Here is a 25,061-nt window from a genome sequence, read left to right on the forward strand (position 1 = left end):
TCTGGTTCTAATTGTTAATTTTTAAGACATTTAAATATTTAAGATATATTTGTGTGTAAGTTTTTTATGTGTTTCTTATTTCTTTAGTATAAATTCCCAGAAGCAATTACTAAGCTAACGAGTATATTTTTTAATTTTTTTTTTTAATGTTTATTTTTGAGACAGAGGGAGACAGAGCGCGAGTGGGGGAGGGGCAGAGAGAGAGGGAGAAACAGAATCTGAAACAGGCCCTGGGCTGTGAGCTGTCAGCACAGAGCCCGATGCGGGGCTTGAACCCACGAACCGTGAGATCATGACCTGAGCCGAAGTCAGACGCTTAACTGACTTAGCCACCCTGGCGCCCCAAAAGAGTAAATATTTAAGGGGCACCTGAGTGGTTCAGTCGGTTGAGCATGTCTGACTTTTGATTTTGGCTCAGGTCACGATCTCCCAGTTCTTGAGATTGAGCCCCACATTACTCTCTGAGCTGACAGTGCAGAGCCTGCTTGGGGTTCTCTCTCTCCCTCTCTCTCTGCTCCTCCCTCCCCCCAAGATAAGTAAATAAATAAACTTTAAAAAAAAGAGTGAATATTTTTATCGCCAAATTTGTGGTCCAGAAGTATGTTGCCAGTTTATATTCCCAGCTTCACACATATGATAGCCTCTGTTTTTCCATAACCTTGATAGCATGAGATATATTAAGTTTTGTAATTTTACTAGCCTAATGGCAAAAATTTGTATCATCTAAATTTTATTTTTTTATTTTTATAAGTGAAGTTGAAAACTTTTTGTAAAGCATTAACTCTTAAAAATAAAAAAAAAAATAATCTTCCAAACTCTTGGTGACTTATGAAACTCTCTATAATTTTCCAGGGAGAAGTAATAAAACCCAGAATGGGGACCAAAATATGTCAGAATATAGATTCCCACTTAAAGTTGCCTTCGTCAAATAGTTAAGCTATTTACTTCATAAAGCATGGGTTCTCTTCTAAGCTGTCCTATGTTGTCACTTCAGTTAAAATCTCCCGTGGCTTGTCTTTAGTTAACCTGAATTTTTTCTTTCCTTCTCTCAGCCAGAAGCCATCGGATCTGCATCAATGCCTTTACGAAGTGTCATTCAGTCTGAGTTGCTTTCTTTCAGTAACCAGCTTCCAGTGCGACAGGAAAATGGTCAGACTCCACTTGGCCCCCTTAAGGTACATAGATATACATTCAGGTAGTCAGGTATTTACAGAGCATGCATCACTGGCTAGCATGAACAAGAAAATCAGGGCCTCTCCTCTTGCACTTCTGTTAAAATAGGGCAGCAGACCAGAAGTAGACCCACAAACGTATGGCCAACTAATTTTTGACAAACAAGAAAGAACCATCCAATGGAAAAAACACAGTCTTTTTAACAAATAGTGCTGGGAGAACTGGACAGCAACATGCAGAAGATTGAAAATAGACCACTTTCTCACACCATTCACAAAAATAAACTCAAAATGGATAAAGGACCTGAATGTGAGACAGGAAACCATCAAAACCCTAGAGGAGAAAGCAGGAAAAGACCTCTCTGACCTCAGCCACAGCAATTTCTTACATGACACATCCCCAAAGGCAAGGGAATTAAAAGCAAAAATGAACTACTGGGACCTTATGAAGATAAAAAGCTTCTGCACAGCAAAGGAAACAACCACCAAAACTAAAAGGCAACTAACGGAATGGGAAAAGATATTTGCAAATGACATATTGGACAAAGGGCTAGTATCCAAAATCTATAAAGAGCTCACCAAACTCCACACCCGAAAAACAAATAATCCAGCGAAGAAATGGGCAGAAAACATGAATAGACACTTCTCTAAAGAAGACATCCGGATGGCCAACAGGCACACGAAAAGATGCTCAACGTCGCTCCTCATCAGGGAAATACAAATCAAAACCACACTCAGATATCACCTCACGCCAGTCAGAGTGGCCAAAATGAACAAATCAGGAGACTATAGATGCTGGCGAGGATGTGGAGAAACGGGAACCCTCTTGCACTGTTGGTGGGAATGCAAATTGGTGCAGCCACTCTGGAAAACAGTGTGGAGGTTCCTTAAAAAATTAAAAATAGACCTACTCTATGACCCAGCAATAGCACTGCTAGGAATTTACCCAAGGGATACAGGAGTACTGATGCATAGGGGCACTTGTACCCCAATGTTTATAGCAGCACTCTCAACAATAGCCAAATTATGGAAAGTGCCTAAATGTCCATCAACTGATGAATGGATAAAGAAATTGTGGTTTATATACACAATGGAGTACTACGTGGCAATGATAAAGAATGAAATATGGCCCTTTGTAGCAATGTGGATGAAACTGGAGAGTGTTATGCTAAGTGAAATAAGCCATACAGGGAAAGACAGATACCATATGTTTTCACTCTTATGTGGATCCTGAGAAACTTAACAGAAACCCTTGGGGGAGGGGAAGGAAAAAGAAAAAGAGGTTAGAGTGGGAGAGAGCCAAAGCATCAGAGACTCTTAAAAACTGAGAACAAACTGAGGGTTGATGGGGGGTGGGAGGGAGGGGAGGGTGGGTAATGTGTATTGAGGAGGGCACCTTTTGGGATGAGCACTGGGTGTTGTATGGAAACCCATTTGACAATAAATTTCATATGTTGAAAAAAAAATAGGGCAGCAGAATTACTGTGAAGAAAATAAACAGTATGATATAATAGTGAATACCTGGGAGGAAATAGACAATGGTGGTCAGAGAAAGTCTCTCTAAGAAAGTAACATTTTAGGTAAGATATGAAGAAGGAGAAGAGGCCACCAAGTAAAAAGCAGAGGAAAGATCATTCCAGAGAAAGGGAATAACACAGGCAAAGGCCGTAAAGCAAGAATGTTGCCATATAATAGTGAGCCAAGAAGGAGAATGGTAGAGAGTAAGATTGGACAGGCACTCAGTAGCCATATCATTCAGAGTTTTGTAGGTCAGCATAAAGAGTGTAGATTTTATCGTTCGAGCCATGAAAGGACTTTGAAGTATGAGAAAAACATCTGATTGACTTTTTTTTTAAGTTTATTTATTTTGAGAGAGTGTGAGTCAGGGAGGGGCAGAGAGAGGGAGAGAGAGAGAATCTCAAGCAGGCTTCTTGCTGTCAGCACAGAGCCTGATGTGGGGCTCAAACCCACAAACTGTGAAATCATGACCTGAGCTGAAGTCGGAAGCTTAACTGACTGAACCACCCAGGTGCCCCTGATTTACATTTTTAAAAGATAACTGTGGACAATAGATTGTGGGGGGCAAGAAGAAAAATAGGGAGACTGTTGAATTAGTCCAGGAAAGAGATAATTGATGGCTTGGACTAGAGTAGTGACAGGGAACAAGGAGAGAAGTGGCTGAGTTTGTGGCCTGGTGGAATGAATTCTGATATATAATTTGTTGGAGAGAGGGTTCTTTCCTTGTATTAAGAAGCTGCAGGATTTCTTAGGTAGCAGAATTTGAATGTGTAGCTTCAGTATGGCTTTGTCTTATTGTCCTGGTGAGCTTTTAAATCACAGCCAGGGCACCTGGATGGCTCAGTCAGTTAAGCTTCTGACTTCAGTTCAGGTCATGATCTCATGGTTAGTGAGTTCAAGCCCCACGTCAGGTTCTGTGTTGACAGCTGAGAGCCTAGAGCCTGCTTTAGATTCTGGTCTCCCCCTCTTTCTTCCCCTCCCCTGCTCATGCTCTGTCTCACCCTGTCTCTCAGAAAATTTAAAAAAAAAAAAAAATTATAAAAAAAAATCTTTTTTTAATTATCACAGCCATACCCATGTCATTTCCATGGCTCTCCATTATCCAAAAGATAAAATACAGGGCTCACTATGTGGCCCTAACATACCACTTGCAGCTTCCTTACCAGTAGCCATATCAAACTATGTAAAGAATTAGTAAGGTATCATGATGGTTCATACCTCCATGCTTTTAATCTTGATTTTCACGCTGCTGCCTCCTCTTGAAAGCCCTCTCTGCCTCCTTCCTGGTCTTCTTGATAATAAATACCAGTTAGTTTTAAGGACTTGTGTGATTGTCATTGCAAAAAATTAATATCACATTACTCTTCCCCTATCAAAATTTTATTTTCTGTTTGCCTCTTTCATTCTGGACTGCAAGGTTAAAACCAGATAAGAGGAATTAATAGAACTGATGGACTAGAAATTGTTTCTGTCCTGGTTCTGTTGAGAGAAGTACCGTTGTAGATAGATTGCTGTCCGTATTCAATAGAGTGAAATAACTTTGCTGTGGATTTTAAATAAAGGGAACAGCAAGTCCCCTTTATCCCTAATAACTTCAAACTTAGAGAAAAATTGCAAATATAGAACAAAGAATTCACATACCCTTTACCTAGACTCACCAATTACTAACATTTGTCACATTTGCTTTATAATTATCTACCTCCTGTCTCTCCCTTTCTTCCTGTCTGTCTTTGTCTCCCTATGCACTCTCCCCCACACCCACACACAATTTTTGTTCTGAAGTATTTGAGAATGTTATAGACATCATGCCTCTTTCCCCCCTAAATTCTTATATTTCCTAAGAACAAGAACATTATACAAAACACTGTACAATTATAAAAATAGAGTTAACATTGATAATGTCTGTAGTCCATATGCAAGTTTCACTAATTGTGCCAATACTTCCATGTAAAGATTTTTTTTTTTCCATTCCAGGATTATCCATTACATTTGTCCTGTCTCTCTAATCTTTAGTCTAGAACAGTTTTACAACCTTTCTTTGTCTTTCAGTACTTTGATTTTTTTTAAGTGAGACCTTTTATGTGTAGAATGTCTTCCACTGTGGTTTACCTGAATCACTTATTACTACAATGATTGTAAGATGATGATTTTCTAATTCCTCCATTCCTTATGTATTTACTGATTGCATTCTGCTATACAGAAGAGTTGTCCCTTCTCCCATGTTTGTTTATATCGGTATAGACTCATGGTTTTTTACATTATTCAGTGTTATTGTCCTTTACTATTATTGTTCTTTTTGATGCTCAAATTGTCCCAGATTTGGCCCATGTGAGCTCCTTTGACTGAATTCTGTGTTCTTCTGATATATCTGCATCCTTTTCTGAGCACATCCTTATTTTCTGGCACAAGATGATGTTCTAGGCTCAGCTTATATCGTTGACAAATCATCTGTCTAGCTTTTCTTAATCCTGATAAGGTAATGTATATACAGACTGTTAGTGTTCCTACTATTATGGTATTTGAGAATGAGTTAATTATTTTCTAATAATCTGATTTGCCTCTAGCTCCAAAATTCTGATTCTGATTTCAGAAGGCCCACTAACTCTCTTCCTTTTGTTTTTATAGGTAACTGTGGAGCTTGTTGTACATAACAAGGATTTCACTTGTGTGAATACTAAATTACGTAACAGCACCCAACATGGCCCACTTTGTACTCTTACAAGTCCAGATCAGACATTATCAGAACCTGATCAACATGTTACCTGTACTAAAAATCCAGAGAACCTAAATCAAATTCACGAAGAAGTTGCAAAGAAAGTACAGAATTTGATACTCTCCAACCCAAAGTCACCAAGCCCTGTTGTGCCAAATCCTTCAACCTTCATGGCTGTGCCAGCCTCTCACAATTTAGCAAATCAGACAGATGGGTCAACAAAAGAGAGTGCTTTGCTGTTGCATGTGCTGTTGATGGTGGCCGATGGGAAAGATTTCATTACTGGAGAATCTGACAAACCTCCGCCATGCAATGTTTATTTAAATTGCAAACTTTTCAGCACAGAGGAAGTCACCAGATCTATCATCGCATGGGGCACAACACAACCAGTCTTCAACTTTTCTCAGGTAACTTTGTACATATCTTAACCTTCTATATCTATTAGGGCTATATGGAGGTGGGAGACAAGTATGTTTCCCAAATCATAATTCCATTATAAAGGAAACCTAGAATGTTCAGACTGGGAGAAACCTTTGTAATTAGCTGGTGTGCAGATCCATTCCCACTATGGGATGGGAAGAGGAAAAGACACTATCAACATTTTAAAACTTTTTGTGTCTTCATTTTCTTCTGTCTCAATTGTTGTGGTTTCCCACTGTTTCTTTTGCCTGAGTTCTGAATTCTATTCCTTTATCCTTCCTCTAGAACTAAACTTTCCCCTTTCTTTTCTATATCTCCAAGCTTTTTGTTTTTTTAATTTTTTCTCTAATTTATTCCTCTACTTGTTTTAATACTTATCTGGATTGATTTCTCTGTAGAATTTGATGCTATTGCTTAAATTGTTTCCTGTTTTGGGGAGCCTAGGCAGCTCAGTTGGTTAAATGTCTGACTCTTGATTTTTGCTCAGTTCATTATCTCACAGTTTATGAGGTTGAGCCCTATATTGGGCCCTATGGTGACAGTGCAGAGCCTGCTTGGGACTCTCTCTCTCCACCCCCCTCTCTCTGTCCTTGCCCAGCTTATGTTCTCTTCTCTTGCTCTGTCAAAATAAACAAACTTTAAAAAAAAAAAAATAGTTTCCTTTCTTGATTTTTGTAACTCCACTCTCTTATTTTCTTCCTGAACCAACAACAGCTCTTTTTTGGTCTTTGGGACAGCAGGAAAACTAGGAAACGAGTGGTGGCCCCAGCACTCCTTTCTCCCTTTCTTTTACCTTTAATTACTGGTACTCCTCTGCATTACTTTTATTCTTGGCACTGTTCCAAACCAACCCGCTTTTCCCATGGTCACTCCTTCCACTCCCATAGCTTCATTTATTATTTTTATGAAGATAACTTCCAAATCTATACTTCCACGTAGGCCAGACATTCCCTCAGGTTTCTGATCTCTCTATGTAACTGCTGGTCATCATCCCCAAATGTCTCAAAAGCACTTTACACTTGGAACCTAATGCACGGCCTGGCATATCACAGGTATTCAGTAAAGGTATGTAAATGAAAGAAGGAATTCAAATGTGTCTGAATCTGAATTTATTATTCCTTCCAAATCTGTTCCTCCTTCTCCTATCTGCCCTAATTCATATTGTAATCTACTCAGAAACCCGAGCAGAACCTGAAAGGTATCCTTGATTCTTTATTACATATTTATTCACCAAATCCAATAGATGCTGCAAACTTCATTCTCCAGACGAAATCCTCTCACTCAACCCGACTGCTACTGCTTTCATTCAGGCCCTCTTTCTCATTCCAAATAGCCTTCAGTCTAGTCTGTTTCTGGTCTCTCCATGTCCATTCCTTTTGTACCAATAGGAATGATCTTTCTAAAATATTAACCTGAGTATTTTATTCCCCTGGTTTAGACTTTTCAGTAATTCCCCATAGCCTTCAGAGTAGGTAAGATGTTTAGTTTGGACTATAAGCCCATTTAACAACTGCCTGACTGTACTTCTCCAGTCTCTACTCCTGTCACTCTTCCCTTCACACTAGATAGTCCAGCTATGCTCAGCTACTTGCAGTTTCCTAAATGTTCTTTTTCCCTACCTCTGTGTCTTTTCGTGTGCTTTTCCTCTGCCTTACATTTCCTTCTCACCCTTCATGACTCCTATTAGGTAGAACTTTTTAGACAGGTTAACTTTATTCTGCTTATCCCTAAGAATTTAGTGTTACTTTCTGCCAGCAGCTTTCTCTGAAATCTCTCCTTTGTAGGTTAGGTCGCTATGTTTTAGTTTTTTTAGTTTCACAGAACAGAAATGTGCTCAGGTACCTTATGTAATTGGAGTTTCTTAGATGGATACAAAAGTAGGTCTGCTCAGGATCTCTGCTCTTCTGGTGTCTTCCTGTCATCTTGCCTTACCTAATTTCTGATTTCACCCTTTTTCCTTTCATGTTCTATTGATTTCATCATGGGGCTTATCTCTTCTCTGCTGATGCAGTTATACTGCAGCTTAGGTCACTTCAAATTGGTGGGCCCTTCATTCTGCCATTAAGGAAACAGACTCGCTCTTGGCTGCAGATCTCTGCTTCTCTTCGTGACTTTTCTTTCTCTTTCATCTACCAGCTGGCTGGCCAGTTCTCAAATAATTTTACATTGGAAATCCAAATGAACAGTTGACTTGTTATTTACCATGATGGAAGATTGGGCAGAGCTTTTTGCATTAGGCCATTGCATCCAACCAGTGGGCTGGCTGCCCTTTGATTAGGTGCTCAGCCCTTGTCTAGTCAGTAGCCATCTTTCTTTCAGAAACATCTGTCTTTCCGCAGGGATTTACAAATAGGTCATTTTGCCTTAAAAAGGCTTGGATGAGGCAGGCAAGTGCAGTCATTGATATGTCTGTGTCCTCAAAGCCCCATCTATATGACCTTTGTCATCAGAGAACTATTACCATTTTGTATTTGGCCTTAATTGGTCTCTTACACCAGACTAGCTTCTCTTGAGAATACAGAGTGGGTTTTATTTTAATGTCTTCAGTTCCTAGCACTGTGCATGGCTTTCAGTTAGTACTTGTTGAATAAAAGTATAAATTGATCCTTTTTCTCAGGTGTTGGTTTTTGTGTTGTTTTTTTGATTGTTCCTCTCCCCAGGTGATTCCTGTCTCTCTGTCTTCCAAATACCTGGAAAGGCTGAAGAACAATGTGATGGTAATTGAAACTTGGAACAAGGTGCAGAGCCCAGGACAGGACAAGTTGCTCGGGCTGGTGAAACTCCCCCTCCATCAGTTTTACGTGTCATTCAAGTAAATAGGATCTTTTGGAGTATTCTTTACTTTACATCTTTAACTTTGTTTGGACTGAAGAGGAATTCTTTGGGTTTGCAAACATGACTAGCCCAATAATACCTTGGAGGACTTTTCTCAGTGTCACCACAGTGGCTGCTCTTTCTATGTTAAAACAGTTCACAGATACTGCTTACCATGTTTCAGGCCCTATGCTAAGAACCTTTCATACATCAAGTCATTTAATCCTCACAACAGTTTTCTAAGGCAGGTAACTTTTATTTCCCCTATTTTACAGATGAGTTAACAGAGGCACAGAGGATTTAAATAACTTGTTAAATTTATTGTAAGTAGTAGAACCAGGCTTAGAACCCAGAGAGTTCTACTGCTTCACCAAGAAGCTCTACTACCAAAGGTTATCACCTCACAAAATTAATGGTTTATCTCTGTCACAAAAACATGATGATTATTCCCATCAGCTATCTGCATGATTTCTCTACTGAGTATTGTCTTTTGGACCTACAGATTTGATCACTGTACCTCACTTATCACTCAGTAGGGTATTGATTTATCTGGAGGTTATTTCTGTCCTCACTACAGACTGTTAATTTTTTGTTTTGGTTCAAGGTACTGATTTTTAATTATTTTAGCACTGACTTCTAAGAGCTTTCTCATGGTGCTGTGTTTTAAATGTTGTGTTTTACATTTTACAGAGAACACTTTAGTGTGCACTGTTTCATGTGAGCCTTCCTATAACCCAGGAAGTATTATCATTATCCCCTTTTTACAAATGAGGAAGCTTGTCCTTTGGCTTGAAAAAATCAACCTCTCTGGCTTTATTTTCATCATCTGTAAAATGAGGGTGATGATAGACCCCTGTCTCCCTTGTGGCACAATTGTGACAATCCAGTGAGAAAATAAATGGGTAAGCCTTCTGTGAACAGTGAAATACTTATGATGGTAGCACTGGAGAGCATGGTCAGGCTAAGGAGTGCTACTGGAATCATGCCACTGTCAACTGTAGGCTTTGGCTTTTTCCCCTTTTTTTGCTTGTGATATTAGTGTAGTCTGGTATTTCCCTTCCCTTCTCATTTCATTAGACCCCATTCTTCGCTGACAGAGCATAAAATAATCATAGCTACCAGGTACTTAGAACTTATTGTGTACTAAGTATTGTAGTTGGTATTTTATATTTGTTTCCTCGACTTAGTCCTAACTGCCCTTTGAGGAAGTTTTATTACCTACATTTTACAGAAGACGAAACAGACTTAGAAATGTTAAGTTGATTACTTAGAGTCATCCAACAATTAAGTGGCAGAGCTAAGATTTAGCATGGTCTGATGAGCATTTGGACTTTTTAAATCTGTTAATAGTGGATAATATCAACCTTTGCAGTGTTAGAAGGATTATAGATGGAAGATGTTATTGGTAATATTATCCAAGTCTTATCTGCCAGACACCAAAGTCCATACTTTTTCAAGTTGAACACACTGTAAAATAATGCAATTCAATAAGCTTGTACTGGGATAGTTCTCAGTCCCAGATGCTGGGCTTGGGGTCATGATGATAACAGAGATAAATCAGACACATCCCCTGCTTTCAGATTGCTACGTTAGAACTTACCTGCCTGGGAATTTTTATTTGATGAGTTACGGTAGAATGATGTTTTTTCAGACCACTATTACTTTTCTAGCTGTAGACCCATTTTTAACAAACTGAGAAAATAAGCCAAGTAGGAAATGCAGCAGCAACACTGAGACATGATTGATGGTTATTATTTGCTCATTCATACTTTCTCTTCCTCTAGAGATCCCAAAATTTCTCGCCTGCTGCTTGATGCTCAGTACCCAGTTGTTGCTGTTGACAGCTACATGCCTGTGATTGATGTGTTCTCAGGCCACCAAAATGGGAGTCTTCGCGTCTTTTTAGCCATGGGTTCTTCAGATCAGATAATGGCACTACAAAGATTAAAGAATGAAGGAACACTTCCACCCTTCAGCCCTAGGCCAGCCCATTTTCTGGACCAGCCGTCTATAGCATCTGTTACTATGGTAGTCACTAACCACTTGATTATTTATAAAAACCATAATCTCATTTTAAGGTATACAACATGATGTTTTGATATATGTAACACTATGAAATGGTTACCATAATGAAGCCAATTAACGTTATCAGTCACTTCACCTTGTTACCTTTTGGTGTGTGTGGTGAGCGCACAAGATCTATTGTTTTGCCAAATTTTAAGTTCCATAATCTCATTTTATCTTGCATGTTTTAGTGAAACCATTGCCCCAGATCATTATTTCATTAGTGAAAAGAAACATATTTGCACCCTAATACTTGCTGTAGATTAAAGGAATTATTTATTTTTTATGATTTAAATGTATATCTGTGTTCCTCTGAGCTTTTTGAATCTATAAAGAAACTCTAATTGGACAGCCACCTCTTAATCCTCTAATTCACTAACGGTTAATTAATTGCCTTTTAAAAAATTGGGGTGAGGGGCGCCTGGGTGGCTCAGTCGGTTGAGCGCCGACTTCGGCTCAGGTCACGATCTCGCGGTCCGTGAGTTCGAGCCCCACATCGGGCGCCTGTGCTGACAGCTCAGAGCCCGGAGCCTGTTTCAGATTCTGTGTCTCCCTCTCTCTGACCCTCCCCCATTCATGCTCTGTCTCTCTCTGTCTCAAAAATAAACGTTAAAAAAAAAAAAAAAAAAAATTAAAAAAAAAATTGGGGTGAATGTAAAACTGCATTTAAAAAGTCTTAATTAAAAAAAAGATAATCAGGGGTGCCTGGGTGGCTCAGTCGGTTGAGCATCCGACTTCGGTTCAGGTCATGATCTCACAGCTCGTGAGTTCAAGCCCCGCATCAGGCTCTGTACTGACAGCTCGGAGCCTTAGAGCCTGCTTCAGATTCTGTGTCTCCCTCTCTCTCTGCCCCTAACCTGCTCGCATTCTGTCTCTGTCTCTCTCAAAAATAAATGAACATTAAAAAAAAAATTTTTTTTAAGATAATCAAGGGGGGAAAAATGGGGGCAGAAGGTTGAGAATGATTCCAAATGTAAGCCAGCAAATCTTACTCTGTTTCTCAGCCAAATCCAGTTGGAAAGTTGTAGTGAAGTTCCTTGCTTTTCTACCAGTAAATTCTTAAAAATAATTTGTACAGTGTTGGACAATTGAGAAAGCACATTGATACACTTTTTCATGTTTATTTCCCTAACACTACATGAGGTGAGTCATTGTCATTCTCTTTTTAAGTGATGAAACAGAATCAAAGAGGTTATGTTACTTGTCCAGGGTCACATAGCTAAGAATGAGAAAATCACTGTTCAGACACAGGCCTTCTGACTCAAAGTCCAGTCTTCATTCTACTGTGTTATGTCCTACTGTTATCTTACCTTTGGTGTCTTTACTAGCAAAGCCAAATCTCAGTTTCCACATGATTTAAGTATGTTATATTTTCTAATCTGAATCTGAATGACAAATGTGATGTCTATGACAGAGAAAGAACTATTAGGAAAATGTCTATGAGTAGGTTATTGTTTATTTGTATGTTATGAACTCCAAACTTTTCTTTACTGTTTCTATTAGATACTAGTGTCTACCAATAGATAATAGTAGCTTTTTAAATTTGACAATGACATAAAAGCACAAACACAGAAAACTTATCTATAATATTCCTAAGTCTATTTTAGGTATTATATATGGCCCTCACTTTGCAGTGTAGACTCAGTTTTCATTAAATTCCATACCAAATGTTAGAAAATGTTACTCATTATGAGCATAAAAGAACTCTCTGAAAGATTAGATATCTATAAATAAATAGTTTTTCTTCCTATACTCATGTCCCTCATCCATTTCAGCATCTACAGAACTGAATTATTACTGTAATACTGTATGGCCAAGTTAAGTAGCTGCTGAGATTGTTTTTCTTTTCTGGGGAATCAAAATGAAAGTTTTCTGTTTCCCTGAGGAAGGTTTTGGAGCAGATACTGCTGATAAATAAAGCAAAGACCTTATGCAATCTGTTCCAGATTCGTGGGATTAATGGTTAGAATGTTAAACACCTATACATCATACAATTTTTTTTTTTTTAATTTTTTTTTTTTCAACATTTTTTATTTATTTTTGGGACAGAGAGAGACAGAGCATGAACGGGGGAGGGGCAGAGAGAGAGGGAGACACAGAATCGGAAACAGGCTCCAGGCTCCGAGCCATCAGCCCAGAGCCTGACGCGGGGCTCGAACTCACGGACCGCGAGATCGTGACCTGGCTGAAGTCGGACGCTTAACCGACTGCGCCACCCAGGCGCCCCTATGGATTTCCTAATATTGACCTAGGCTCACAGTCTAGAGTAAATCCAGCTGGATCTGATTACAGTGAGCAGTTGTGAGATTTATACACAATGAGAATTAAGTATCTGTTTTAGTATCAGCTAATTATGACTGTTTCTTCATCTGTACTCAGATTTTGTAGAGAAGCAGGAATATTCTAAGAATATTTTTTTCTTTAAAGCTCACCAGTATCTCTGTTTCATTTAATAGGCAGAGGACCAAAGAAATGGATTGATGGAGCATCACTTTGAGCTCCACGTAGAGAGCGTTAAAGGGCTAGCCCCTCTTCAGGCAACAGTCTGGGGAGAAGCAGATTGTTATGTCCAGTACTACTTTCCAGTTCAAGACTCTCAATCCAGTGTGCTAAAAGGACCTGAGTTCCTTGAAAATGGTAGGTTTAGGAGGTTAGGGTTTCTCATTCTTGTATGGTTCTTTAATTGGCTATACTTAGGATTTTTTTTTTTTTTCCTGAGTGAATTTTGAGTTCCTAAATGTTTCGAGTCTTACCTGGGTAGTACAGAAGATGAGCTAAGTTTTAATTTTTCCTTTCTTATGTTGTTTTTTGTAGCTTTCTATTTTGATATGATTTCAAATTTACAGAAAAGTTAACAAAAATAGTACAAAGAACTTCTATAGACCCTTTACCTAGATCCCACCCATTATTTATATTTTGCCTGGTCACTCTTATCATCCATACATATACAATTGATTCTCATTATTCAAGGTAGTTACATTCTACATAACATAACAGCGTGAAACACTGAATTAGGGAATACTGAACCATTGCTCTTAGGAGAAATATGTACATATATATCTCACATAGATCATAGTTGTAAATCCTAAAACAACTTATCCTAGTAGATTCTATTTTCTTTATTTTACAAAAGAGAGAAGTGTTAAGTGACTGAGGCTGCCCCAGTAACAATAACGTGGTTGGCATTCAGACCCCATCCAACTGGCCCCAGAGCCAGATATTCTTGCACTACACTACACTACACTACCCCCTACCATTTCCATTGTCTCATCATCTCTAAGAGCTAAAACAAGAAAGCAGAGTGTCCCCTTGTTCTAGCTCAGTTGAGAATGATCAAGTCAGGTGGCTCAGATTTTTTTGGCATTCTGAGTATGTCCACATATAACTGCAAAAGCACTGCCAGTATTGATTTTAGGGTTCAAATAAGGAACTTGTATCCAGAATATATAAAGAACTCTTACAAATAATAATAAAAAGACAATCTAATTAAAAAATATTTAGAAAATCTAAATAGACATTTCTCTTAAGATATATAAATGGCGCCAATAAGCACATGAAAAGATACTCAGCATCATTAAGTCATTTAGGGAATGAAAACCAAAACCACCACAGAATACCACTTCTTTTCACCAAGATGGCAATAATTTTTAAGCAAAAACAAAAACAAAAATCAAACTAACAAGTGTTGGCAAGGATGTGGAGAAATGGCAACCCTTAGACATTGTCCAGCAATGAAGGGATCTCTTTCTTCTATATTATCATGGGGCCCTTGGGGGACCATAGCTACTATGGAAATAGACCTTGATAAAAGTAACATAGAAGATACAGGTTCTGGTATCAGGTGCATGATCTACTAACTCTAAGACCTTTGGATTCACTATGTAACTTCAATATGTCCTATCCTGTCTGTTAAGTAGGAATAATAATAGTTGCTTTGTTTTTCTCACAGGAGTTTTGTGAGGATAAAATTGAAATTGAATATTAGCATACTGTCTTGCTACAGATAAAGCACTAAATGTGTTGGATTATTCTGAATTGCTTTTCTTTTCCAAAGGAATCTCTTTGAAGCCTTTCAGATCTGCAACCACACTCTGTGTTCCAGATCCCATCTTTAATAGTGAGCACCATCACTCTCTCCTGTTGCCAGCTGAAGTTCCAGTGCAAAGGCTTCTACTGAGTGTCTTCTCTGCACAGGGGCCCATGCCTGGAGGTGGAGTCCAGTTTGAAATCTGGTGCAGGTATAATGTGAAACCAGTTTTGTGCCTAGAAAGGAAGTGCACAATCATAGAGCATCCTTCCCTTGACATCGTAGTTTGAATTATAAGGAAGCTTAGCTTGAATTATAAGGAAGCTAAGCAATCCTTTCTACCCTATTTTATATTACCTGGCTTATTAGTGACTCTTCTCCAGATTTTACTTAAATCTGCTACATTATTAGGCTCTTGAGAGCAGTTGTATCTCATGCTTCTAACCACTTGTTACATTTGGAAGTGAAATTCTATCAGTTTTACCTCCTACTGCTCTTAAATATTTAGTCACTTGTTTTCTTATTACTGCCCTATTTAGTTCAGGCCCTCATCATATCATGCCTAATTTACTGATAGCCTCCTTACTGGTCTCCCCGCCTCTAAACTCATTTCTTATAATCTGGTCTTCCCACCACCAAAAGAGTAGTCTTTGTAAAATTTAAATCCATTCATGTAACAGACTTGACGTGAATACACAGGCTCAGCCTCTTTTGCATCCCTGCGCCCAAGAAGTGACAAAGAGAGTATAGATTCAAAATAAGAAACAGCATCAACAGAACTAGGGCAGAGTACCATATACTTGCCAGAAACTTTTCCTAAAAACAGTCAGGTGAATTTAAGTTTCATTTAAAACTGATACAAGAATGGAATGTTTTGGAACTAGAGGGTATTATGCTAAACGAAATTAGAGAAAGACAAATATCATATGACTTCACTCATATGAGGACTTTAAGACACAAAACAGATGAACATAAGGGAAGGGAAGCAAAAATAATATAAAAACAGGGAGGGTGACAAAACATAAAAGACTTAAAAAAAATTTTTTTTAATGTTTTATTTATTTTTGAGAGAGAAGGAGAGACAGAGCATGAGCAGGGAAGGGACAGAGAGAGAGGGAGTCACAGAATCTGAAGCAGGCTCCAGGCTTTGAGCTGTCAGCACGGATCCTGACGCGGGGCTGGGACCCACAAACTGTGAGATCATGACCTGAGCTGAAATCGGACGCCTAACTGACTGAGCCATCCAGGCGCCCCCATAAGAGACTCTTAAATATGGAGAACAGACAGAGGGTTACTGGAGGGGTTGTTGGAGGAGGGGATGGGCTAAATGGGTAAGGGGCATTAAGGAATCTACTCCTGAAATCACTGTTGCACTATATGCTAACTAACTTGGATGTAAATTTAAAAAGTAAATTAAAAAAAAAAAAAAGAATGGAATGTTTTGACAAGAGATGGAAGTACAGTAGATACTAATGGATGCTTTAAATTTGAGGGACTTAGGCCTGAAGCCATAGAAGAGATTGGTACTGCTCCATTTGGAACCACTTTCACTGGCACCAGGGTGTATGTTCGTAAAAGTGGCTACTCCCAGCAGTCTAAGTCAGATGCAGATATCCAAACAGAAAGCTTGTAGGAAGCTGGCCTTTGTTCTGAGCATAGAGTATAATTTATGAAGCACTTCCTCCACATGATGGGCAATAAATCCAGTCAGATTGGACCACAGCTGTATACCACAAATACAGAGCAATCAGGCTCCAAAGATAACTCGATACCGAAAGCTGATCTCTTGGGCAAATTGAATAATTTATCCACCTAATTCTTCCAACAACAGCTTGTGCTTGTGTGGCTTACAGATACTATTATCCTAACGTGAGAGACCAGATGGTTGCCAGAGGAACCTTGCCATTATCGAGGATCTGTGCCATGGTAACCATGCAGCACCATGAGGATGTGGGAATACAGACCTTTAATCTCCCTTTAACTCCCAGGCTTGAGAACAGGAAGGAACTGAGGAACCAGTCATCAGGTAATTGAAGACTGGTTTGCCCTTCCCTTTTGAAGTCAGTACATGTAAATATCCCTTTTCTCTATAAGTAGTGACTATTCATATTGTGTGAGACCCTTTTAAGAATCTGATGAAAACCATGATCTACCTTCTCTTAGAAAAATGAATATATAAGTGTATTGTATGCAAATTTTGCCTATAGTTTAAAAAATTCACATTTGCAGGGACTCTATTGTTTGTCTCATTTCACCTTTAACTTCAGCAAGCATTTAAGAAGCCTCACAGCATAAATCCTAAGTGTTGTGTAGGCGTATTCAGAGAATTAGTATTCCAAGGCAACATGAGCAGATGTGGGATTGGTGGAATACAGTTAGCATGAACTGGGAATTCACTGTAAGGATGGAAGAGGTTAGGATTTAAAGTTGGAAAAGATTAATTAGAATTTAGACTTTTGAATTACATCCTAATTGCTTCATTAGGATGACCTGCCCTCCAAGTATGTCATCAGATAACTAGAATTAGCCTTCTAAATCAAGTTACTATGTTTGCTGGAGAGTATTCCACAACAGGAGGTTTTTATCTTGCCATGGTTAAGATTGAGTTGTTCCTCCTGTCACTGATCAGCTTGTTCTGTTGTTTCTTTTTTTTTTTTTTAATATATTTTATTTATTTTTATATTATTAGTATTTTTAATTTTTTAAATGCTTTATTTATTTTGAGAGAGAGAGAGAGAGACAGAGTGTGAGTGGTGGAGGGGCAGAGAGAGAGGGAGACACCGAATCCGCAGCAGGCTCCAGCCTCTGAGCTGTCAGCACAGAGCCCGACATGGGGCTTAAACCCACAAATTGTGAGATTATGACCTGAGCCAAAGTTAGATGCTCCACCAACTTAGCCACCCAGGCTCCCCTTTTATTATTATTTTTTTTAATGTTTATTTTTTAGAGAGAGAGAGAGCACACATGCATGCACAAGTGAGGGAGGGGCAGAAAGAGAGGGAGAGAGAGAGTCCAAGGCAGGCTCCACGCTCCCAGCATGGAGACCCACACAGAGCTCAAACTCACAAACGATGAGATCATGACCTGAACCAAAATCAGATGCTTAACCGACTGAGCCACCCAGGCACCCCTGTTCTCTTGTAAAGCTTTCTCTGAAATGTACGAAGGTAGAATTTTTGTAAAAGGATGGCATGTAAAGGATGTTTCAGGTGGTGGTGGTACAAAGGTGATAGAAGTGCAAGTGTGGAAAAGTTTAAAAACGAAGAAAGGCTGGAGTCCATCTCAATTCTATAAGGATAACTAGAAGTTTAAAAAATCTGGAATTAAGTTCTGCCTCTGATAGTTGTGTGATCTTGACAAGCAGTTCAGTCTCTGAGCCATAGTTTCTTGGATGTGAAATGAAAATAGTAACTTTTGTTCTACCTTTATTAATCTTAAAGTATAATAATATAAAATGATTCTGGCTATGGACATATTATCTCACTGCTCATGCCCCTTATTGTTCATTAGGCAATCCTAATGATTGTCTACCAAACCCCAAGTCTGACCAGGACTTGTAGACAGTAGAAGAGACACTGTGCCAACTAACTTTTCTTTTTTCCTTTTGTCCTCAATCTTAAGGTTTACTGGATGTGGGCCTAAAATACAGGCGTACTCCAAGAACAGCAGAGGGAGTTCTTGCTGCCCGAGCTGTCTCTATTTCAGTTGAGATAATCAGAGCCTGTGGTCTGCAAGCAGCAGCCAAGTAAGTCCACCTCATGTTTTTTCATTGCAGTCCACACAGTATATGATGCTCATATATGTAAAACTTCATTTGTACGATTTCCAGTTCAGTAAGCACTTTATTTTTTTCTTTCTCTCTTAAGAAAGCATGTAAGAGTATAAATGAGTAAATCACTTGCAAACTTTACTGTTATTAGCAACTTAGGTCCTTGACTTTGGTCAACAATCTTGGAGCACCTGGCTGCCTCAATTAGAAGAGCATGTGACTCTTGGTCTTGGGGTCATGACTTGGAGCCCCACGTTGGGTGTGGAGATGACTTAAAAATAAAATCTTAAAAAAATTAAAAAATTTTAAAAATTAAAAAATAAATAAAAACCACAAACTTATCCTCTACCCGACTTGATCACTTATTTATAGTCATATCCTACACCCTTAAACCAGGCCAGGGCCAATGACTCTTCTATAATCTCCTATCCAGTCTCTGAGTATCACCTCCCATTTTTCTAGTTTGTTCCCCTTCAGTCTGTTTGCAATACAGAAACCTCTGTATTGTGATCCTCTGAAAACTTAAGTCAGACCTTGACGCACCTCTGCTTAAAACCCATCAGTGACTTTTCATCTCGTACAAACTACTTAAATGTCTATAAGACCCAACATGATCTGGCTCCTTATTATTTTTATGACTTCATCTCCTCCTGTTCATCTCCCCTCTGTTTACTGTCCTCCAAACACTGACTTTATTGTTTCTGAACACACCAAGCTCATTTCCCTCTCAGGGATTTTTGTCTTGCTGTTTTTTCTGCCTGGAGCACTGTTTCTAAATATAAACAGCATGGCCTTCTCTTATCTCCTTCAGGCCTTTGTTCATACTTCTCTCTACCTTGAGTGTTTTTATTCCTTTTGTCCACTAAACAAACTCCTATTTTCTTTGACTTTGCAGCTTCTTTGCAGCCTTCCTATATGACTTCCTACACGTAGACAGAATTGGTGCTTTGTCCTTGTCTTTTAGCACCTTGGTTGCAGTTATTTGTTATTTGAATATTCTTTTCAGTTATTGGTATACATGAGTTTTCTCCAGTAGGCTGTGAGTTCTTATAATCACTGCTCGAACTCCTCTGTGCCCCCTGCCACCACATAGCATAATTCTAGCGCATATAAAAGGTACCCACTAAGAAAGAGAACTAAGTCATGCTTCTACTGTAGGCTAGTTCACTTTGGACACAAGTTCAAGAAAGAAGGCAAGTGTTCCCTTTTTTCCCTTGCTGTAACTTAGAGTCAGATCATTTGCCTTTAACTTTGCACTCTGTAACTAACAAATTCAATTACTGCCATGCGAGATCTGACACTGAAGCAACTGGTAAAATGTTCAGCCTGGTTAATATTTTCCATCACTGAATTCTCCAAATGGATTTCCAGTAATTGCTTGAGAACATTTAGTGTCAGTGATACCAAGGCAGTTTTTTAACCATGCCATTCCCTCACATTAAAACTTTTGTGATGGTTTTCTATCGTCAGTAGCAGTGGTCTTCTAATTTTAATTGTGTATTCCTACTAACAGAAAAATAAGGGGCGCCTGGGTGACTCAGTCGGTTAAGTGTCTAACTCTTGATTTCGATTCAGGTCATGATCTCATGGATTGTAAGTTCAAGCCCCACATTGGTCTCTGCACTGACAGTGTGGAACCTGCTTAGGATTCTCCCTCTCCTTCTCTCTCTGCCCCTCCCCCACTTGTGCATACGCGCACACACGCTCACTCTCTGTCAAAATGAATAAACTTTAAAAAATAAATAAATAAAAGTTTCACATACCTAGCATACCCTCTGAATATCTGGTACTTATTCATGTATAAATCAGCTTCATGTGCTACTATATTATAATACGTTATAAAATCTACAACAGCATATATAAAACTTTAACATATATGATAACAAATATAGAAGTGGTAATATTTTCTTCCTACGCCCAGGTAGGTTATCCTATATATAAACCCCCTAGGTTGTACACACTTGACTTTAGAGACTACTGGTTCCCAAGATAAACTCTAACCTGCTCAACTTGGCATTCCAAGCCCTTCTTAATCTGAGTCTTAAAAAAGAATAGGAGTTGTCAAAATACCCAAGAGAGCTGAAAACTATTCTGTTCAAAGAGAAGAACATGTGCAAAGGCATGGAGGCATGAAATTTGTGTGTATGGAATACCTGTTCTGTGTAAGACCCAGCCAAGGTCAGAATTTGTAAATATAGTGTTAACTATTATTTAACTGGCAGAGAAGGACTTAGAGTTTAGATAGTCAGTAGATCTTGGAGAGACTGCATAATAGATAAGAAACTCAGTAGTCCCTCTTTCTGGGGATCATGGGGAAACTCAAATCAGATGGCAGGCAGTTTGCTGTAAATCCTGCATTTGGTTTGTGTCACCGTTTCAAGAAGGAACGGTAAGAAGCCAGGTCAATTCTAACACTACATTCTTCTGATAGTTTGGGACAGTTCTGTGACAAACACAATATAATGGAAACAAATTGCACTAGAAACGGGAGCCACCCCCATCTCCCACTAGCTGTGCATGATCTTGGGGTAGTTTCTTCACCTCTCTGGGTCTGTTTCTTCCTCTGAAAAATGGAAATTATGAATACTTCTCCTGATTTTATAAGGATCAGTGTAAGAATTAACAAATATGAAGTAACTTTATAAACTACCAACTACTATTCAAATAATTAGTTCCATTTGTATAGATAGTTTGTATAAATAATGTTACCTTTATTAGCCGGTGGAATATAGTAAAATCAGAAATAAGTTTTACATTGCATCTTATTGAAGAAAGGAATTCTTGGTATCCAGATAGCAGGTGCTCTGAAGTCAGCCTTCTCTCATCAAGAGAAAGCAACCCTCATCTGAAGTGCCAGTGGTCTCCCTGAAAATACATTTTCAATGTCTGTGTAAACAGACCCCTTCTTTCTTTTTCACTTGAGTCTTTTAATTAACCTGATCTTTAACTGAGGATGAGTAGAAACTTCCATGAACATAAATGGGTTCATTGATTTGCTGGTGAAGTACTAGCAAAAAGATAATTGGACCAAAGGAAAAGCAATCACAGTCTAGATATAGACATAGATATATACATATATTTATAGTCACTTGATTGACAGAGATCTTGCTGCACTAGTTTTTAAGTTCCACAAGGGTAAGAAATTATAGCTCTTTCACTCCTATATGTATATAGCTCTGAGTCCAGTGCATGACACACAGAGAAGATGGTCAGGAAATAATTATTGAATGAATTAATTCAGAATAGCTTTGGGCGCAAACCTTTCTTTCTTATCAATGCTATATCTGAGAGTTTCCTGTTAAGAGCCCTTTCATTGCCCATAACAGGTTCTCTGCTTTGTATGTATTATCTAGTGTAATTTTTACGACACTCCTTGAACATTTTATCTTTGTTTTTTTAGCCATTACTGGCATTTGATCTATTTCCCTCTCATGTTTCCTATACCTAATATATACTTCAGAGTCTGCTGTTGTATAGACATACACCAGTCTCCCATTAATGATTTTAGGTTACTTAATTTCATAAGAAATGAAAATGTAATAAGCATATAATTATACATACGTCTTTAGTATTTGTATCCTTATGCTATCCTCATTTTAGCAAAGAGGACAATGAAACTTCAAAGGGTTGAATAACTTGTCCAAGGTCACACATTTAATTAAATGATAGAGCCAAGATTCAAGCTCCAAGTTACTACCCTCTACTAATGTACACCAAGTACAGTAAAGAAGGAACACCTCTAACTCTTCTTTGGGGCTGTCAGAAAATGCTTCAAAAAGAGGTGACCTCTTTGCCTAAATGTCAATTTTATACCCTTGGGGAAGTTGGGGCAAAGGAGTTTTCCTCATACTATACCCACACACTAAAGACTTGACTGCTCTTTATGAGTGTTAGTTAAAGATGGATAGATTCTGTCTGTACATGTGGAACATATGTACTAAGAAAGAGAAGAGCAACCCCAGAGACATCTGGGAACTGACCTGGCAATCATCGCTGGACTGGGTGTTTTCTTGCTGAGCATATATAATCTCATGGAACACCAGCATCAGACAAAGCTGCTTTGCAACCATGATGAGATGAGACAAAAATAAAATTATTCCATAATCTTGTCTAGGAACAAACCAAAACAAGGTCATTATGAAATCACAAAAATACCCAACATCACCCCCATCCTGGCTACAATGAGTGACTGACTGCTGCTGCTTTACCAATCCTAACCTTAGCCTCATTCTAGTTTTAATGTTTATTTGTTTTTAAGAGAGAGAGAGAGCACAAGGAGGGGAGGAGCAGAGAGAGAGGGAGACAGCATCTGTAACAGGCTCCAGACATTGAGCTGTCAGCACAGGGCCCGACGCAAGGCTCCAACTCGGGAACGGTGAAATCATGACCTAGGCCAAAGTTGGACGCTTAACCGAATGAGCCACCCATGTGCCCCTAGTCTTCCCTCCTAGATAAGATTCATTAGAACAACTATCAAGAGCAAAGCTCCACTTCCAGGAACGTCTAAATCAACTAACAGGAGTCTAGTGCTAGTAGTCCTTTCTGATACTTTCTTACTAAAATTCCCCATAATTTCCCTTGGTGTATGTTCTTTCTCAGTGTAATGAGCAGTAAAGCCAAGTTGTTCAACTACTGTTGCTGCCTGCTAGTCTTTGGCTGAAGGTCAGTGACAGTAAAATGGAGTGTCCCTGGAGAGTGTAACTCTGGTAGACAGATGAATATTGTCTTCCCCCACCTCATACACATACATTATGATATTTAAATAATTAAGAAAGCACACTGTGGCTCTGCCCAAAGCCTAGATAGGAAATATCTGGTGGGTTAGTGTTCTTGGTGGCCTCATGGAGATGGTGGAGATGTTTTCTAGGCAGTCCAGCTGAGTTATGTTACTACCTTCTCATTGCCATCCTTCTCCCTTTACAGGGCTTTGGCTGAGTTGGAACCCGCTCTACAGTTCAGTGCCACAGTTGGGGTCAATGCCTTTGTCACCACTCATCTCTCCTTCCTGCCCAAGGGAGAACAGCGCCGAACCCGCCCTGTAGCTTGTTCCTTCTGCCCTGAGTTCTCCCATCATGTTGAATTTTCATGTAATTTGGTGACTCAGCACTGTAGTGGAGAGGCCTGTTTCCTGGCAGAGCTGTTGGAGTTTGCAGAGGTCACCTTTGCTATTTATCATGAAGATACCAAGTCAGGTGAGCACCAAATGACCCATCACAACCAGAATTAAAAGGGGTGCAGTTTGGGGACATCTGTGTAGCTCAGTCAGCTAAGCATCTGACTGTTGCTATCAGCTCAGGCCATGATCTCACATTTTGTGATACTGAGCCTTGTATCAGGATTCTGCTTGGGATCCTCTCTCTCCCTCTCTGCCTCCTTTCCATGCACGTGCCCTCTCAAAATAAATAAATAAACATTTAAATAATAATAATAATAATAATAATAATAATAAAATAAAAGGGGCTCCGCTTTGAATGATATAGCCTCTCCTAGGAAATACATGTTGAAGTGTTTAGCCCTTTGGTCAGTAGAGCATTAAATAATTTCTCTTTTTTGTTTGATTTAACAGCCACTGATATAACCAGTATTCAGTCAATCAGAGATTATCTGCTTGGAATAGTAAAGGTTCCTACAAAAGAGCTGCTGGTCAAAAGATCTGGTAAAGATTCTGGATTATCACTTTCTAATCCTACCCCCTCCCCCCATTTGCTTTCCTACAAGAGATCTTGCATGGCTCCCTGCAAGATATGCAAAAGAAAACATGACCCATAATACATGCTTTTGAATTCTCCCAGGTACCTCAGAAGTTTTCTGGTAAGTATTTTAAGTCCTCTCCTAATCATTTCAGAAGTCTTCTAACAAAGCAAAGTAGCTCAAAACTTTGTACTGTCATCTTACTCTAGGAAAGCTGATGATGATGATGTTGATGATGATGATGATGATGATGATGATGATGATGGTGGTAATACTACAAATAATAAATATGGTGATACCCATTATATTATATAGCATTTTGTGAAATATTTTCTCAGATACTGTGTGAGCCTCATTATAACCCTGCTTGGTGGGGATACAGGATCTTACTATTTTTATCTTACAAATGAGGAAATTTAGGCTCACAAAATTTAAATGATTTGCCAAAACTGCACAACTAGTGAGTGGCAGTACTGAAAATCAAATCCAGATTTACCCATTCTTGTTCATTGTACCCCCCCCTCTCTAACTGAAGAAAGAATAAAGAGCTAAAGGCCCAAAAGAAGACAGCCTCCAAGGCCGTCTGGAAATAATGGTCCTATTCTACTTACTGCTAGCTCAGTGACCTAGACCTTTCTGAGCCTCAATTTTCTTATCTCATGAATGGAGACAGTTAATTCCAACAAGTCTACAAAGTAGGGGCTGGTGAAAATAGGGTATATAAAGAACCTGACGTATAGTGGACATTCAGTAAATGTCACCTTTCCTTCTCTTGCCCATCTTCCTTCCTACGATTTTGTAATCTACTTTCCAGAATTGTGTCATACATCTCCCAAGTTTAATTGTGAATTAAAATTTGAGCAATACTCTAAT

The 25,061-nt window shown here is 38.9% G+C and overlaps 1 protein-coding gene across 11 annotated transcripts in view; it reads left to right on the plus strand.

The window, feature by feature from the left end:
• The window catches only part of C2CD3 (C2 domain containing 3 centriole elongation regulator), a 144,567-nt gene that overhangs the window by 51,642 nt on the left and 67,864 nt on the right, over positions 1 to 25,061 (plus strand). For all 11 annotated transcript variants that reach the window (XM_058687784.1, XM_058687791.1, XM_058687786.1 and 8 more), the window contains 10 exons: positions 1,053 to 1,175; positions 5,316 to 5,810; positions 8,484 to 8,635; positions 10,422 to 10,665; positions 13,158 to 13,338; positions 14,756 to 14,939; positions 16,582 to 16,754; positions 18,350 to 18,473; positions 23,421 to 23,689; positions 24,064 to 24,153. In XM_058687784.1, coding sequence (XP_058543767.1) covers positions 1,053 to 1,175; positions 5,316 to 5,810; positions 8,484 to 8,635; positions 10,422 to 10,665; positions 13,158 to 13,338; positions 14,756 to 14,939; positions 16,582 to 16,754; positions 18,350 to 18,473; positions 23,421 to 23,689; positions 24,064 to 24,153 — 2,035 coding nt within the window. The remainder of the gene's footprint in view (positions 1 to 1,052; positions 1,176 to 5,315; positions 5,811 to 8,483; positions 8,636 to 10,421; positions 10,666 to 13,157; positions 13,339 to 14,755; positions 14,940 to 16,581; positions 16,755 to 18,349; positions 18,474 to 23,420; positions 23,690 to 24,063; positions 24,154 to 25,061) is intronic.

This window comes from Neofelis nebulosa, chromosome 10, assembly GCF_028018385.1.
Source record: "Neofelis nebulosa isolate mNeoNeb1 chromosome 10, mNeoNeb1.pri, whole genome shotgun sequence".
Lineage (NCBI taxonomy): Eukaryota > Metazoa > Chordata > Mammalia > Carnivora > Felidae > Neofelis > Neofelis nebulosa.